The 18366-nt window shown below is 34.5% G+C and overlaps 1 protein-coding gene across 3 annotated transcripts in view; it reads left to right on the forward strand.

Moving 5' to 3' along the window:
• Nucleotides 1-18366, forward strand: part of ERCC6L2 (ERCC excision repair 6 like 2) — a gene marked incomplete at its 3' end in the record, with an annotated part of 140984 nt that overhangs the window by 92366 nt on the left and 30252 nt on the right. For 2 of the 3 annotated variants that reach the window (XM_082843160.1, XM_082843161.1), the window contains exons 14-17: nucleotides 5182-5334; nucleotides 9684-9764; nucleotides 11184-12345; nucleotides 17685-17839. In XM_082843160.1, coding sequence (XP_082699286.1) covers nucleotides 5182-5334; nucleotides 9684-9764; nucleotides 11184-12345; nucleotides 17685-17839 — 1551 coding nt within the window. Of the gene's footprint in view, nucleotides 1-5181; nucleotides 5341-9683; nucleotides 9765-11183; nucleotides 12346-17684; nucleotides 17840-18366 lie in introns of those variants that run through there. The other variant, XM_082843162.1, reaches the window with a different exon arrangement.

Here is an 18366-nt window from a genome sequence, read left to right on the forward strand (position 1 = left end):
AAGATAGAAGAATCCCGATGCCAGAATTGGCAAAGACATTACAAGAACAGAAAATTATAGACAAATATGTCTCATGAACATAAATGTAAGTCTTTAACAAAGCCTCTGTTAGAAGTTGAATTGTGCCCCCCCCCCAAAAAAAAAAAAAGACATATGTTGAAGTCCTTAACCCCTGGTACCTGTGAATGGAATTTTATTTGGAAGTAAGGTCTTTGCACATGTAATCAAGTTAAATAAGGTTATACTCTATAACGGTGGGCCCTAATTCAATGACTGGTTTCTTATAAGAGGGAAATTTGGATACAGACAGACACAGAAGGAGGATGCCATGTGATGACAGAGGCAAAGATCAGAGTGACGAAGCTGCAAACTGAGGAATGCCTAGGACTGCCAGCAACCACGAGAAACTAGGAAGAGGAAAGGAAGGATATTCCCTTAGAAACTTCAGAGAGAGCATGGCCCTGCCAATATCTTGATTTCAGACTTTTAGCCTCCAGAACTGAGAGAGAATAAATTTCTGTTGTTTTACACCACCTGGGTTATGGTACTTTGTTACAACAGCCTTAGGAAACTGATATAGCCTCTAAGGCAAATATTGTAAATTTGACTACATTTTTATATGAAACTTCTATATGACAAACGAACTATAAGCCAAATTAAAGGAGAGACCAGAGGAAATGCTTGCCATAAGTATAATAAATTAGCATCTATAATATATAAAGAACTCCTACAAACCAATAAAAAGACTGATTAGGCATTTTAGTGAAGAAAAAATACAAACAGTTAACATGTATATGAAAAGATGCTTAACTACACTTATAATGGAGAAGTAAAAAATAAGATCGTGTTCTGCACGTTCTGCAAAAGACTTTTTTGTTTTGTTCTGTGGGGGGGTTTCTAGGGAGGTGAGGAGATTGGTGTTGCTCATTGTTGTTGGGGATATTTTTAAAGAGGTGTTAATATAGTATTTTTGAGAATACAACTTGGTGCACTTATTTTAGAAGCTAATTTAACAGCATTTTTAAAATGCACTTTCTCCCTATTTACCTGGCAGAAATATTCTCACATATGCACATTGAAGGATGACAAGGATTTATATTCAGAATTGTTAGTATTTGTTCAAAAAATGAAAAAAGGAACAGCCTAAATGTCCAATAGTAACAGAATTAACATAAATTCTGATATACCCATATACAGCAAAAAAAATTTTTTAAAGATTATAGAGCAAATGTACTGATGTGGCACAATCTTTAAGACATTTTAAGTGGGGCAAAAGTAATTTGCAGAACAAGTATATCAATTGTGTTTATTTATAAAACTGTTTCTACATGTATATATAAATAGTTCTAACTGCATTGAAAAAGATCTAGGAAGGATAAACCTAAACATTACAGTGTTGGTTAGACTGATAAGGGATGATCTGTGTTGTTCAAGGGGGACTTGCCCTTTGATGTTTTTGTTTATGTTTGTTGTGATAATGCCTTCACAACATAAAATATATTTTATACTTTAAAAAAATTGCTTATATAGCAACTGCGCTCCTTTAGGTTTGGAGCATTGCATGTAATCTAAAATTTGGCATTCAAAAATTCATCTTTCATATATATGTAATTTATTTAGAAATTAATATGTATTTACAGAAGAGTTACAAGATCAGTACAGAGAACTCCCAATTAACGTCACCCAAATTCCCCAGTTGTTAACATTTTACCACATTTGCTTTCTCTTTCTCTCAGCCATGATCTTTATTCTTTTTCTGAACCGTTTTAGAGGAAGTTGAAGATTTATCACCTTTAAATTCTTTGTTTTCTCCCAGATAAGGACACCGTCCTATTTATATGTACATATAAAAATAGCTTTATGCATTATAAACACTCAATTTTACATATTGTTCTGCAACTTGCTTCTCCCTTACCGCCTCCCCGCCACTCTCCTCTCAAAAATGCAGTTATCCATGGGCTTCCCTGGTGGCGTAGTGGTTGAGAGTCCGCCTGCCAATGCAGGGGACACCGGTTCGTACCCCGGTCCGGGAGGATCCCACATGCCGTGGAGCGGGTAGGCCCATGAGCCATGGCCGCTGAGCCTGCGCGTCCGGAGCCTGTGCTCTGCAATGGGAGAGGCCACAACAGTGAGAAGCCCGCGTACCGCAAAAAAAAAAAAAAAAATGCAGTTATCCAAATCAAGAAACTAACACTTATACAGCATCACCTTGTAATCCATAGAACCCATTCAGATTTCATCAGCTTTCCTGGCAATGTCTCCTTTCTCCTTCTGGCTCAGGATCCAGTCCAGGATCATAATTACATTTCTTTTTGTGTCTCTTAAGTTTTCTTCAACCTTAAGTTACCCAGGCTTTTCTGGTCTTTCATGACCTTGACAGTTTTAAAAAATAAAGCCTTTCCTAGTGTATGCTTTCCCTCAACATATGTCCATTTGATGTTTCCTCATCTTCCAACTCAAGACAAGAAGCCTTGACAAGAATGGTACAGAAAGAATGCTGTGCTCTTCTCATTGCATTGGTCAGAAGGCACCTGGTGGTGACCTGATCCACCACTGGTGATATTAACCTTGATCACCTGTCAAGTTTGTGTCTGCCAGCTTTTTGCACTGCAGAGTCACCACTTTTTTCATTTGTAAAATAGTATATATTTTATGGGGAGATCATCAGAGACTATGCTAATATAGTCAGCCCTCTGTATCCATGGGTTCTGCATCCTCAGATTCAGCCAACCATGGATTCAAAGTATTCACAAAGAAAATTCCAGAAAGTTCCAAAAGCAAAACTTGAATTTGCTGTGCGCTGTTTACCTAACATTTACATTGTATTTACAACTATTTACACAGCATTTACATTGTACTAGATATAAGTAATCTGGAGATGATTTAAATATATAGGAAATAATGCATAGCTTATATGCAGATACTATGCCATTTAATAAAAGGGACTTGAGCATCCATGGGTTTTGTTATCCGTGGGGATCCTGGAACCAATCCCCCCGATACCAAGGGACGACGGACAGCTGTATCCTGTTCCTCATCAAGCTTGTATTCATCAGCCTTAGCTTTCATTGATGATTCCCGCCTGAGTCGGCTACTACTATGATGGTTTGTCAGATGGTGATTTTTCTATTTCCATTATTACTTCCTTTATATTTGTTGGCATTCTACCATAAAAAAAGAGCTTTCTCTTCTCTTCCATTTATTTAATCTGTGTGGACTCATGAGATAGTATTTTAGTAACGGATTTTAGTAACCCACTGAATATCAATTATTTTTATGTTCAAACTCTCGTTTTTTGACCAGTGAGAACCCCTTCAAGGGGGCTTGTGCGTCATTTTGACAAGCGCTCATCATGCTTATTGCACTTCCTTACTGTGGTAGGCTGAATAATGGCCCCCCACAGATATCCACATCCTAATTCCCTGAACTGGCCTGGATTATGTGAGTGGGCCCAGTGTAATCACAAGGGTCCTTATAAAGGGAGGGGTAGCAGTAGGGTCAGAAAAAGGAAAGAAGGCAATGTGATAACAGAAGCAGAGGGTCAGAGAATGATACGAAGATGCCTCATTAATGGCCTTGAAGATGGAGGAAGTGGTCATGAACTCTTAACATGATGAATATTCCTGTTTTGCTTCTTGCATATCTTGTATATTGTGAAGAAATCTAAGCATTTTATAGCCTCGTATGGGTTCTTCTTAAGCTAGAAACTAAGCTACATTTTCCAAATACTGATTTTTTTTCCCTACCCTCTTGAATTCTAACATGATTTTGTTATAGTTACCCTACAGATGGATGCATCTGGCCTTCACTTTTACTGGAGCCACTTTGGAAAACTTAAGTACAAAATAATGTGCCTTTTATAAGTTTTGTGACAAAACTTTGGTAGGAGACTTATAAAGATTTAGATTAATGCTTACAAATTACTTTGGTGATTATATTTAGTAGTATAGCAGTCTGACAATGCAGTGTTTAAGGAAGAGTCAGTAGTAAGGGTAAAATCATAGGTAACTGGGCCATCAAGTACATCAGTTGCTATTGTGATTCTGTATTTCCAGGACTATAGCCCATATTTCTGGGATGTTGATATAAAATTAATCAAGTTGGTATGTTGATCCATAACTTATTCAAACTTAGGTCCCAAGGGTCTTGTTTTAAGAGGGACATCTGGATATGAGAAATTGATACAAGTATAAATTTTGAATTCAGCCAAACTCAGGTAAAAATTCTAGAAATGATGCTTCCTAGTGAGGCAGCTGTGAACAAGGCACTTAATTTCTCTGAATTTAAGTTCTTTTATTTCTAAAAGGGAGATGATAATATCTTATAGGATTGTAGGAATTAAATGAGAATATAAAAATGCTACACATGTGTTCAATAAATAGTAGCTATTATTAATAAGAATAATTTTATTTGCCTAAAGTAATTATTATAGTACAAATCAATCTGATGATAATCACCATAAAGTATCGCTTCTTACTAATCCTTCCATTAGCAATAGATGGAAGTTATTTTTCATTCTTTGTTTCAAGAAATGTTAGAGTGTACATGGGTTAATCAAATTGTATGTACATTATATACAATAAAGTATCTAGTAAATAAAGAGATTGCATTATGTTGGTACTAAGTGGTATATGTCCTTAAGGGTTCCATGTCAGTGTTCTTTCTGTGTTCAGAATTGTTTCAGAGATGCAATGTTGCTAAACAATGATTGGGTTTTTGCTCTTAGTTGACAATGTAACCATGGCCACAATTAGTTTGATACCAACGTGGTTATTATATAATTACTTTAGATTATAATTTAACTTTGGTGATGTAGCGACTATTTCTGCCAGTTTTAGTAGTTTCTATTGAAATAAGAGTCTAGAAAGGAGAAAAGTGTATTCAAATATATGCCTTTTACATTTTACATCAGGTGGCTAGTCCATACAGATACGATCTTGAGTCAGTTGTTAGAAAACAGATAAAATAGGAAATGTAAGATTTCATCTTTAATAAAACTGGCCAGATTATTATTATTTCACCATAATGGCAACATCTGCCAGGGAAATTAAAATAAAATTTCCTCCCTACGGAGATTCTGCCTGCTCCAGCTAAAGCTGTGTATATACAGGGAATGCCAGGAAATTCTGACATATTGTTGGAGCGAACACTTCAAAACATCTTGTGTTTTTTCTGTTATAGCAACTTCACTGTGTGGTGGTTGGAAGTGAAAATGCCAAGCGGTATTTTGAAGCAGTTCAAGGATCAAAAGAGCATCGAGGAGAGCTTTTTGGAGTCTATAATCTCTTCAAACTGAGGTCCCAAGGGTCTTGTCTTACAAGGGACATCCTGGAGGTGTGAAATTTTTCTCTGATTTTTTTCAATATTTTAAACATGGATTTCTCCCTCAGGAAAATTGCTGGTGCCTTTTCAGAGAAATTTTTGGTTTTCTTTTTAAAAAATGTTTTATGTTTAGAATTTCTACTTTTATAGAAATAGGAAATGAATTATTGTACCTCTGAACTAAGATTTTCCCCATGCATAGTTATAAATAATGTACATACACAAATTCAGATACATATACAAGACAGTATGACCTCCAAGGCCATTTTCAGATGGTAAAGAGGAATTTATTATTTTGAAAACAGCTGTTGAAGTCAGGAACTAAAAAAAGAGACTTTCCTAAATAAACAAAAATATAAAATGTGTTTTGATTAAAAGTTACCAAATACTCCCTGAGATGCACTCTCATGTCTCATGGAGATTTTTGTTTTCTGTTCCCAATAAAAATTCCACACCAATATTTCAAACTCTCCCAGTTGTGTTCATCCTCAGGATACAGATGTTTCTTATTCTTAACAGGATATTTATATCCTTTAAAAAATCTTTTAAATTCTTTAATATACCAGAGTACTAAGAATATTAACCTATTTTTTAGTTAATATGATATGAGTATCATAAAATCCTGGACTATCGTTTTTTTCAATCCCATCATCATACAGTTGAGGAAATTGAGTCTTGGAAAACTTAAGGATATTTCCCTTAACTTCCAGGACTTTGTAGTAAAACCTTAATGTACTTCATTTATTTAATAGTACGGTAAAAACAGTTAAAGGAACAGTTGGTCCCTGTCCTTAAAGAACTTAGACCATCTTTATGGGAGGTGGAAGAGAACATTTACATACTGAACACGTAACATCAGTAAGCATATGTTAAGCAAGTTTAGTAGCAGTTCAAACGTGATCATCAATGGTTTGGGAAGAGGAAGGTATATATGATTTGTATGTTGTGAATATTACAACTGTTATACAATGTCTGATGTATATTGCTCAGTTTTTATTTTATAGTAACTATTTGATTCTGAATTGAGTGACCTATTTAAAGTCTCCCTTTCTCTGTCTCTTTCTTGTTTTGAATATACTATTTCTCTGATTGACTTGTTCTTTCCCATTCCTCTTCTCTAATCAGTAAATAGCCTTGTTTGTCCTCAGGACCCCCTCAGATCCTACCTCCAACGTTGGGTAGTACTACCCAACGTACTATATTCATGTTTCTAATTTCAAATCATTATCTGTAAAATGTATTAGTATTATATTACTTGTCCTGTTTTCTGCTGTGTATCAAATAGTTTTGTTCTCTTCTTTTATCAGAATAGCCACCTATTCCTCTGTTTAAAAAGTGTTAGGTAAGACATTCCATATGACAAGTTATTAAACGGAAAGTTCTCTTATTCTCTGGTTGTCCTAAATATATGTTGTTTCTACTCCAGGATTGTTTATTAATGACAGGACCCTCCATATCTTATATTTTGTTTATAGTAAAATATGCTTAACTGCTTGCTAGACACATCATTGGCACTCAATTATTAAATTAAATTTTGAATTAAAATTGCTCATTTGTTATCAGTCAGAATTTAGTAGATTCATGCTGTGCTTTTGGCCAAACGATGTTTTAAAATATTATTAGTCCAAGCCCTGCATAATGGAAACATATATTATAAAGTAAAAGAAGTATTTTACTTCCTATGATACATTTTTAATTTTTAAAGGTTATAGAAAAATCCCTTTTAAAATGTTTTAAGATGTAGAAATTTGAATATATAGAACACTTTTAATCTGATGATTTCTGAGCAATTTAGTTCTATTTTTCATTGACATTCTTTTAATGGTTTCCGTTTAGAGATAGATACTGAGAGCTAATTTCACAAATATTTTTTGAGTATATGTTAAATGTCTAATACTATACATCATAGGACTAGGCATACAGAAATGAATAAAATAGACAAAAAGCCCCGCCTACAAAATTTTACATTCTATTTGGGGGAAACAAATAGTAAAGAGAAATATAACTGAAGTTAGTATATTATGATGATAGATTCTAAGGATAAAAATAGAGCAAGTAGATGAATAAGTTCTAGAGATCTACTACACAGCGTGGTGAGTATTGTCAACAATACTATTATTATATACCTCAAAACTGCTAAAGGACTAGATCTTAAATGTTCTCACCACATAAAAGAATTGATAATTATATGCCATATTAGAGGTGTTAACTAAAGCTATGATGATAATCATATTACAGTATATAAATATATCAAATTAACACCTCGTAGACCTTAAACGTACACAGTATTATATGTAAATTATATCTCAAAAAAAAACAAATAGAGCAAGGAAGGGAAATAGGGAGACTGTCAGGGAAAGAGCATTACAATTTTAGATAGAGTAGCCAAGGAAGGCTACTGTGAGATTGCATTTAATTCTTTGAAGAGACAAGAAAGGAAGAGGTGTTTTAGGCAGAGGAACAAATGCAAACAAAGGCCCTGAGGGAGGAGCATGCCCAGCGTGATTTCAAAATGGCAAGGAAGCCAAAGTGGCTGGAGTGGAGTAATCAAAAGAGCAAAAGATGGGGCCAGAGAAATGACAGGAAACCAGATCCTACAGGAACTTTGGCTTTGACTTGAGTGATAACAAAAGCAATTAGAGGGCTTCCCTGGTGGCGCAGTGGTTGAGAGTCCGCCTGCCGATGCAGGGGACATGGGTTCGTGCCCCGGTCCGGGAAGATCCCACATGCTGCGGAGCGGCTGGGCCCATGAGCCATGGCCGCTGAGCCTGCACCTCCAGAGCCTGCGCTCCGCAATGGGAGAGGCCACAACAGTGAGAGGCCCGCGTACCACAAAAAGAAAAAAAAAGCAGTTAGAGTTCTGAACAGCAGAATGACATAGTCTGATCTATACTATCTATTCTAAATGTTAAGAATTGGACTATAGAAGTACAAGAGCAGAAGCAAGAAGCCAGATAGGAGGATACTGCAACAATCCAGCCAAGAGATGGTGGTTTGGGCCAGAGGGTAGTGGTGGATGCCCTGAAGCACTGACAGGATTTGCTCCTGGATCATCTGATAGGGTATGAGAAACAGGAGTTAAGGATGACTCCAAGTCAACAGAAGACTGGAGTTGTCATTTACCTATCACAAAGGGGTTCTGACAGCTTGTAGATTTCTGTTGCTGCCAGTTGCATCTGTTGTAGCCATTTGAATTCTGTTGAAGAGATAAAAGGGAGTTCTCGGACAGAGGCTTCCCATTCCCTTACAGTAATAGCCTCCAGGCACTGGAAGAAAAGATCTCATGGCAATTCAGGAACTCCTTATCATTCTTTCAAGTTCTTTAGGGGTGATTCTCACTTGTTGCCCTGGATACCAGGTAACTGGAACCATGCCATTGCTATATTATGAATATTGGTGTATTCGTAAGTTGGATATTTGTAACTCTGGTGATGATAGTATTATTTCCCCTTGTTCTATCAACAAATAAAGCCTTGAAAAGAGAAATAAATTTATTTCCTCTTGAAGAATTTAATATTCTAGAATCTAGGCCATTAAATATCTCTGCTAAATGATATACCAATAGCTATAAAAGCATACTTTCCTTAAAGATGTAGCAAGCCTATTATCTAATTAAGATTTTTTTAATTTTATATTAGATGGATATTTTCATTTTGATGTCTACTACACTGAAGGAATCAATAAACATATTTTAATGAATATGAACTATAAACACACTAGCAATATAAGCTAGAATATCGAGTGCCCAATACCCAACATTATCTGTGGTATTTAAAATGTTGATATTATGTCCTTACAGTTATTGCAATATTATATAATATTTACACATATACAATAGTTATATAGTTATCATATAGACATAGTTATTATGGCTGTCACTACTGGGTAAATTTTTAACATTTTTTCACTCTCCCTCCCTACTAGGGCTTTTAGTGGAGTTTGCTGAAAAATGTTATTAGTTTTCTATCAGAAAAAGTAAGCTTATGATAAGAAGTAAGAATTTTTTATGAGCCCAGCAGGCTTCCACTGTGCCTCTATACTACCTAAGAATTATGAGCATTGAAAAATATATATGAATTCCTTAATTAGCAAATTGAAAAATAGCATTAAGAGAGTTAAAGCAGGCTGTACTCATTTTCTTTTTTTTTTTTTGGCCATACCACGCATCTTGCAGAATCTTAGTTCCCTGACCAGGGATCGAACCCAGGCCCATGGCAGTGAAATCGCAGAGTCCTAAACCATTGGACCGCCAGGGAATTCCCTGGACTCAATTTTCTTAACTCTAAGTTTTAGCATAACATTGCTGTTGTTTATCTGGTTGTTTCTACCCTATATTTTACAGTTATTTGCATTCTTTATAGAGAGAAGGCCAAGTGGAAGCAGGGATCATGACAGCTACAACATGGTTGAAAGAGGAACCTCCAGTACACAAACTAGAAACAGTAAGCAATCTTTGAATCTGTAGCCTAGAAACTCCTGGGAAACATGTATGTGAAGATTTTAAGTTTCTTTTCCTTTTCCTTCATTTTTCAATGTGTAAAGAAAATTTTTTTAAGAAATGTCAAAGACACAAAGTCAGAGGACTGTCAGTAAAAATAATTTAGGCTAATATTTCATATCATATCATAAAAAAAAATTCAGGAGCAGTCACCAGGTGTTTACATCCAAACTGGAATTTTAACTATGCCAAAGTGTAAATCCAAAATTAAATGCACTGTATAGGTAACCAATCCAACCTAAATAATTTTTTTTTACTAAATAACAAATTAGATGGAAAAATAGCAATCAATGTATATTTAAAATTATTAAATTCAAACACCAAACTCATTCTCTGACTCAAGTAGATATTTTATTTGAGTCCTTTGTCTTGTGGTAGTTTGTCATCTCACATACTACAAAATCTATATTGTCATCATAAAGTCTTTTTAAAAGTAAAGAATATATGTAGAAGATTTTTTTTTAATTGTTGTTGCTATTTTTTTCTTGTTTGTTTTTTTTTTAAGGGATTTAACTCTAATTTTGTACTAGCCCAAAGATATGGGCTATATGACAACTATATTATGATATAACATATATATATGATATAACAGTACATCATATAACTGTATGATAACTATATGCAATGATAACTATAAATTTATAACACCCCTATAAATTTATATAACCAAGTATGGGGTGAATATATTTCTAAATTTATAGAAATACATGAGTATCAAATGTTGGCAGAAGTATTACCAGATAATACTTTCCCAAAATCTTTTACTAATGAAGCCTCAGTTTTCAGAAACTGAGAATATATTTAGCTCTAATTAATGTGAAAAAAGTAAATATTGGATTTAAATTTCTAGCAAATTTTACTTCAAAATAGCTTCAATATTTTCTTTATTTATGGTGGTCAAGATCCTATCCAATCTATTTTTAATCAATTAGAAACATTTTCCAGTTGGGAATTCTTTAGCTCCTACAAATTTGTTGTGTTTTTAACGCATGATTGAAAGTATCTGCTGGACTGTCGTAAGCAATAAGTTGTGTGCTTTTCACTTTGAGGCCAGAATCAGTCTCTGCATCTTAGAAGCTAACAGCTCTGCTCTGTGTTTTCCTTATAAATAATTGATCATTTGATATTCTAGTTTTAACTTTCATTTATTTGGAAAGTTATTCAACTTTAAAAGAGTATACCAGACTGTAATATTAAATCCTTTATGTTTGTTTACTATCAATAAATGTTTTACTTTTAGAAAATACCAGGTAATATACTTGTACATAAATTATCTGCCCAAATTCAATTCCCCTCCAGTGTGATAGATTTGATATCCTTATTTTGACGTTTTCTAATGTTTCCACCATTGCTTCTTATATAGGATAGGGAGCCTGACTGTCAAGAACACAAAGGTCCAGAACAGCCTGCAGAACCACTAGCAAAAGAAGCATGTGATCTCTGCAGTGATTTTAGTGAAGATGAATCAGTAGGAAACTCAATAATAAAGACTGCTAAAAACAAAGCATCTGACTCAAGTAAAGCTTCAGGTTCTCCTGGACAGCTTACCTTACTCCAGTGTGGTTTCTCTAAATTGTTTGAGACAAAATGTGAAGCAGTTGAGGATAGTGATGGAAATATTACCTCTGACGATGAAAGTTCTGATGAACAGCCCACATGCCTTTCAACAGAAGCCAAAGATGTTGGTTGTCGGAAAAGTCAAGACTCTCTTGGTACTTCAAAGCATCAGAAATTCACTAACATCCTAAATCCAAAAGGAAAATATATTTTTGATAAAACTGAGATTTTAGAACAGAATACTTCTTCTGAGTCTGATGATGAGAAAAATTTTAAAAATACAGTTGGCCACCATTGCATTTCACAGAATGTCACAGAATCAGAAGATAGTGATATCATCTTTCCCACACAGTACACAACTCAAAGATTCCTCAAGAAGAGGGTAAAGTTTAAGCCACCTGTGGATGGATCTGAAGATTCTGAAACAGAAAACCCTGTAAATATAAGAAATAATGGTGATAATAGAAAGACCAATGTCAGAGGAAATGGACTAATTTCAAAACAATTAAATCCTGAGAACAAGACCCTAAAATCTAATACAAAAAGAAAAGGCAGTAGTGATATTAGTGACGAATCTGATGACATTGAAATTTCCTCCAAGTCAAGAGTAAGAAAGAAAAGAGCTACTAGTTCTCTGAGGTTTAAGAGAAAAGAGGAAAATAAAAGGGAACTTTACACTTTTCCAAAAACAATGAAAAAAACAAACCAACTGTGTGCAACAGATGAAGACTGTACCTCTCAGGCTATTGATGATTTTACATCCTCAGATGATGATTTATCTGTTAGCCACATCAGTGTCTCTAAACAGAGCCATAGACCAAAAACTATAAAAGATAGAATCAGTTTCTCTTCAAAATTACCTAGCCACGAGAAAAATAGCACTTTTATACCAAGAAAACGAATGAAATTTCCAAATAAGAGCATTGTCAATCAAGATCAGATATGTGAATCAATGGATAAATTTTTAGGTAACTGCAGATATATTCTGAAAACTTTTCTTTGCATATTTGTTTCGTGCAATCAAATAGTTCCTCAAGAGATTCTTGAATTAACTTGAATTGGCTCTGCAATCAAGATGCTACATTGAGGCACAGTGAGGAAGTGGGTGGTGGCAGGATAAACGGGAAGACCACCTAGGTCAAGATAGAGAACTTTGTCATCTAGACCAGGATCCCTTCCATGTGGCCCATCTGAATCACAACCTTGCCCATACACTACTTATTCTAACTTTTTTGCATTTTTATGGCTTTATTAAATGTATATACATTTGATACAAATGTGTATCCCTAGATATTATAGTTTAGCCTCACTCATTAAAAAATTTTTATATAGCTTAATGTATAGGATTCCTCCTCCATCCCTTTTGTTTCTTTACAATTTATATGATTTCTCTTGAAGAAACCAGGCCAATTGTTTTCTGCAACTTGCATATTGCGGATTGGTACAGTTGCACATATTTCTCCACCCTCTATATTTCCTGAAAATGAGCAGTTGGCGTCTGACACTATATCAAATTCAGGTTCAATCCCTTTGACAAAACAAAAGTTAGTGTTTGACAGAATGTATGCTGGTTTCTCTCTTTGTGATCTTAGCAACCATTGATGCTTAATGCCTAGAATTATTTATTCATTCAGAGTAGCAAAATGACATTTTCTACTTCTCTCATTTCTTTTTCATTTGTTAGTTAGGATGCTTCTGTAAGGAGATACTTCCTCTCATCTACTATTACTTACCCAGTGGTACAGTTCATATAGAGAAGGCAGGAAAAATAATTTCTTTAACAGCTTTGAGTATAATAAATTGATTTCCTATTGATTTCTTTTCTTAAAATCATTATGAATTAATTGATTCAAACACATTTAATGAGTCCAAATCCATTTCAATTAATATCATTATTGAGACTCAATTTTCCCATCTTTGGACAGTGGGAGCCTTTAAACATGAGCATTTTGATTCCTGAGATCTTTAACATGGTGCTAATCATCTTTGATACCTATCAGGTATTACAGGATGTTCCATCATGCATTTTTTGCCTCAGACCTAAAATCAGTCATTTCTCTAAGAAGTCTTGGTTTCTTTTAGTGAGAAAGTGTGTTTCAAGACCACAGTCTGGTGCTAGGAATGATCATTGCTACTACTCACTTGGGCCTTTTCAGTGGATAAATTGTTTGTGTTACATATGTTTATTCATATATGTGTGTGTATATATAGGTATATATGAGTTTATATATGTATTTATGTACATGTATGTATTTTTATATAGGATAAAATATTTCATGAATTCATATTGATATTTCCATATTTGTACTTACTTTGGGGGTATAGAGCTTTAACCTCTTCTCTATCATATTCACATACCACTTCTTCTATGCTGATAATACTGGTTCTTTGGCATATAGGGAACGATTTAATTATAATGTTCCATAATTACTCATGTTTTATCCATGTTACACAAAAGTCAAATAAGAAAAATATTATTATAATATAATTCCTAGAAACATTAAGGTTTGGGGGTGGGGTTTTTTGGTACATACTCTCCCATTTCTGCCCATTTTTAAAATGGATATATTATGTCTTCATTGTCAATACACATGAATATTGCATTATACTCTCTCCTCTTAGACTTCATTTATTCTTGGTTTGCAGGTAACTATAAATTTAATGCTTCTCATTAGTCAATGTCTCTTATGTCAATGTCTCTCTAGTCATTTTGGTTGTCTGAAGCTTATTTTCTAGTAGATTCCTTATTTCTGTTAGATCTCAGGAAGTACTCATGAGAGTAATATTCCCTGAGATACTTGTTGATAGCAGTTTGTGCCCTTTATACTTAAAAGTCATTTTTTCTGGATATAAAATTCTTGGCTTACACTTTCTTTGCTTAAGTATTTTAAATATGTAGCTTCATTTTCTTCTGGCATGAAGTATTGTGCTATGTGTTCTTTTTTTTTTTCTTAGATGCCCAAAGTGTGTTTTTTCTTTTCCTTATTTTCTAGTAATTTTACTAGATTATATTTTGGTGTTTGTCTTAGCTCAGGCTGCTGTAACAAGTTACCATAGACTGGGTGGCTTAAACAACATTTATTTCTCACAGTTTGGGAGGCTGGAAGTCCAAATCAGGAAGGGCTCTTGATTAGGGCCCTCCTCCTGGTTTACAGATCACTGCCTTTTTGCTGTCTTTACATGGTCGAGAGAGAAATCATCTATCTCATGTCTTTTATTATAAGGGCACTAATCTCATTCATTAGGGCTCCACCCTTAAGACCTAATTATCTCCCAAAGGCCTAACCTCCAAACACCATCACATTGGGGATTAGGGCTTCAACATATGAGTTTTGAGGGGACACAAATATTCAGTCCATAGTAGTCTGTATCAATATTCTCATAGTGTAGTTTCAACTCAGTTTTTATTTAAGGAAAGCTTATTTGTACTAGTATTTTTAGTTACTTGTTCTATTCCTTTACTTTGACTTTCCTCTTCAGGAATTTATGTTATTCAAGTGTTCAGTCTTCCTTGCCTGTCTTCAGTATTTGTCACATTCTCCCAAATCCTATTTTATTTATTTTTCATTTCTTTTTGCTTTTTAAAAATGTTCTTCTATTTCTCTTAAATCAATATCTATTGTGTTTATTCTTTCTTATGTTCCTTCTAACTTAGTCTCCATTTCTGGATTTTTTTTTTAATTTCTATGTCTTTCTGAGTTCTGCCACTCATTTCTGAGTTATTCTAATTCTGATTTATATTGTTGGTTCCTATATTTTATCATTTTCTTAAGGTGTTTTACCTAATTTTGAAATCAATTACAATTGTGTTGTTTTGTAAGCATATCTTTCTGGCATATTTTCATTGTAGGGATATTATTCTGCTTCTTATTCTCTTTACTCTTATAATTTTTATGAGATTTGACCCTCTTGCTCATTTTTATAGAAATTCTTTTCCCTGACTTTTTTTAAATGAGGCAGAGTTTAAAAAATCTTTTCTAATTTCACAGAGATTCATATTTGTTATTTTTCTATAGTGTTCAAAACTATGATAGGATTTCCTGTTTCTGTTTCCACTGCTTTGCTCTAGACCATCTCTTTCCCTCATCCCTGTTCTTCCCATTCTGCTCATTTTGACTCCATCCCAGCAGTTTTTCCTCATTGTATGGCCCTGGCCTGGGAGCCCTGGTGGGTTAGTTTGGGGAGTTCCTTAGGGCTAGCTTGCCCCAGCCCCTCAGGCCTTCTTACCACAAGCCTCCTGTACGCTGTACTCAGCTTTAGAGAATGCAGAACCTTCCCAGATCCAGCTACTGATCTCCAAATAACCCACTGTGCTAGGGTCTCCTGTTCTCTGATCCAGATGCCACCCTGTCACTTCCTTCTTCCGTCACACAGACCCTGATGCCATGCAGAGTGTGTAGCTATTAGTGGGTTATACCCACCCTCTTGTATTTTAGGGCTAATGGGAGTATTTTGTCATCTAATTTTGTTGTAAGTGTTGTCCTTTGCTTTTGGTTTTGCAGTCTAGTTGTTGTTCTCATGTTCTCATGTGGGGATTCAGAGAGATTGAAAAACTGCTTCCCCTTACCACCATCTGCTGAGAATCTGATTAGTAGTTTTAAGAGTTAGCATTGCTTTCAAAAGTGTCCCACTCATTCCCAAAAAAAACTACATGAAAGAATCTGATATGTAAGCAAGCTTATATTTTGATAAGCTTTCTTTTGTGGTTATTAGTAGTGTCATTTAAAAGTTCATTATGATATATATTTTGATACCCTTGTAATTAAGTACAGGTTTACCCTGCTCTCCGAAAGTAGAGCCTTCCTGTGTAACTTTGTAAGCTGAAATGGTGTAAAGCAAAGAAGCAATTACCTTAGGACACATCTTGTTAATGGTTGCACAAAATAAATCCAGATAAAGCACAGATGCTCACAGACACAGTCCAAAGCTATGATGGCTTGATGCTGAGTGTCATTCCTGGGGAAGGAGCTTGGTGGTGCCACGCTTGCTGCTGGGCTGTGTGCTGCCTCTGTAAGGGCTTGCTGCAAAGCAAACACTGCAACACTTCACTCTTCTCCCTTTTTCACAAAAGTGAAAACTCTCTTTGGATTTCTTTCTGTTAGAGTGAAAGCAGGTACTAACGTAGGTCTTTTGGAAAAGCTAAGTGGTGTAAAGCAAACTTTCAAGAACTAAGGGATACCAGTACTGGACTATCCTTTGGTTTCTGTGCTACAATTAGATTTTAGGTTTGAGGAGTTATTGCATAAACTTTTTTAAAAGAGCAGCTAAGTTTTGTTTTTTGTTTTTGTTTTTTACTGTGTAAAAGGTGTCAATAGTTTGTGTGGAACTCGTTCTATTTTGAATAATGCATAAAATGTGTCATCAAAATTAAGAAAAATCTGAGTAAAGTTTCTACCAGAATCCTTTTGAAGGTTTTAAACTGTTGGTATACTTACTACTGATATTTTGAAATTTAAGGCGAATATTATCTTGATTACTCTTTTACTCAGCTTATTTAACAAACATCTTGTTTTCTTATGATTGGCAATTCTGGTTGAGAAAGGTTCGGGACTAAAACAGCACAAGTGTTGAAGGTCATAATTGAGGTTCATTGCCAGAGCTGTTTGAGGGAGATTTTATAGACCTCAATTTGAGCCTTCTTTTTTATGACCGCAATTTAAAAGTAAATTATAGGTGCCCAGAAACAAAGCAATAAAAAAAATGTAGCCGTTTTTTAAACTTCTTTCAGATAAAAGGTGTAAGTTAATGTTTTTCATTTCCTAAAAACCTCCAAATCTGGGCATATGTACAAAAAAGACAGTATACAAACAGTAAAACTGAACAAAGCCAACCAAACGAAACTCCCTGGTCATAAACCCCATGCTCGTACTTCGTCACTGTAATCAAATACATGTTTAAAGGAACAGGTGAGGTTAGCACTGCTTTTAAATTAGTAAACTTTTTTTTTACATCAACAGAGACAACAAATTCATAGAGACAACCTTCCACTATGGCTTTCCTCTTAGCCAAAACTCTCATTTCAGGCTTAAATCTAAAAATTGTTACCTGATTCAGAAGTTCTTATATTGATGAGAGGGAAAAGTCATTTCTAAGTTAACCTAGACCAATATATTTGAACTCTTTCTCTTTTCAATTGTTTTAAAAAAGAATATTGTGATATTGACATACAAACAATGTTTTTCTTGAGGATTAAAAATAAAATAAGTATAACCTGTTTTTAATGTGTTGCTGATAATTTTTAAAGTATACCTTGAACCATATTGCTTCATCATGAGACATCACTTAATAAACATCAATTACCTCTTAGGTGGTGTTCAGGAAGTGGCTTACATTCACTCAAACCAGAATGTGATTGGATCAAGCAAAGCTGAAAATCACATGAGCCGATGGGCAGCACGTGATGTATTTGAATTGAAGCAGTTTTCCCAGCTTCCTGCTAACATAGCTGTTTGTACTTCTAAGGTAAGTAGAACATAGGATAATGTATCTCTAGTTTTTACCTCATTTTCACTGAAGCTCCTCAGTAGGATCTTCTGTAAGTACTCCCTCAAAAGTACCAACAAGACTATAAATGACTTACAACTAAGTGTAAAAAACAGAATACCATTTGGGGCACTATATCCACTGAAGATGTTTTATATTAAAAGACAAATCTATATCTAAATGCCTAATAATGTTGAGTTGCTTAATAGTTTCCCTCAGTGAAAGTCTGCCAAAAATGAGAAATCTGAGGGAATCACTTAAATCAGAACCAAAAATACTTTTCATATGGAAAAAGGAAAGTGTATCATTAGATTTACCTCCATAATTTTTCATCTGAAATGAAGACACACACAAAAACTAACTTCATATAGAGTTTATATATGGATTTTTATAATGTTAAAAGTAATAAATACTTCCTATGGGCTCTTCTCACTTAAATTTGCTGTTATATAGAAATAAGGCTTATATAAAAGTGATGTTTTATTTACACACTTTTGTCAAAAGTT

This window comes from Leucopleurus acutus, assembly GCF_964270905.1.
Source record: "Leucopleurus acutus genome assembly, chromosome: 7".
Lineage (NCBI taxonomy): Eukaryota > Metazoa > Chordata > Mammalia > Artiodactyla > Delphinidae > Leucopleurus > Leucopleurus acutus.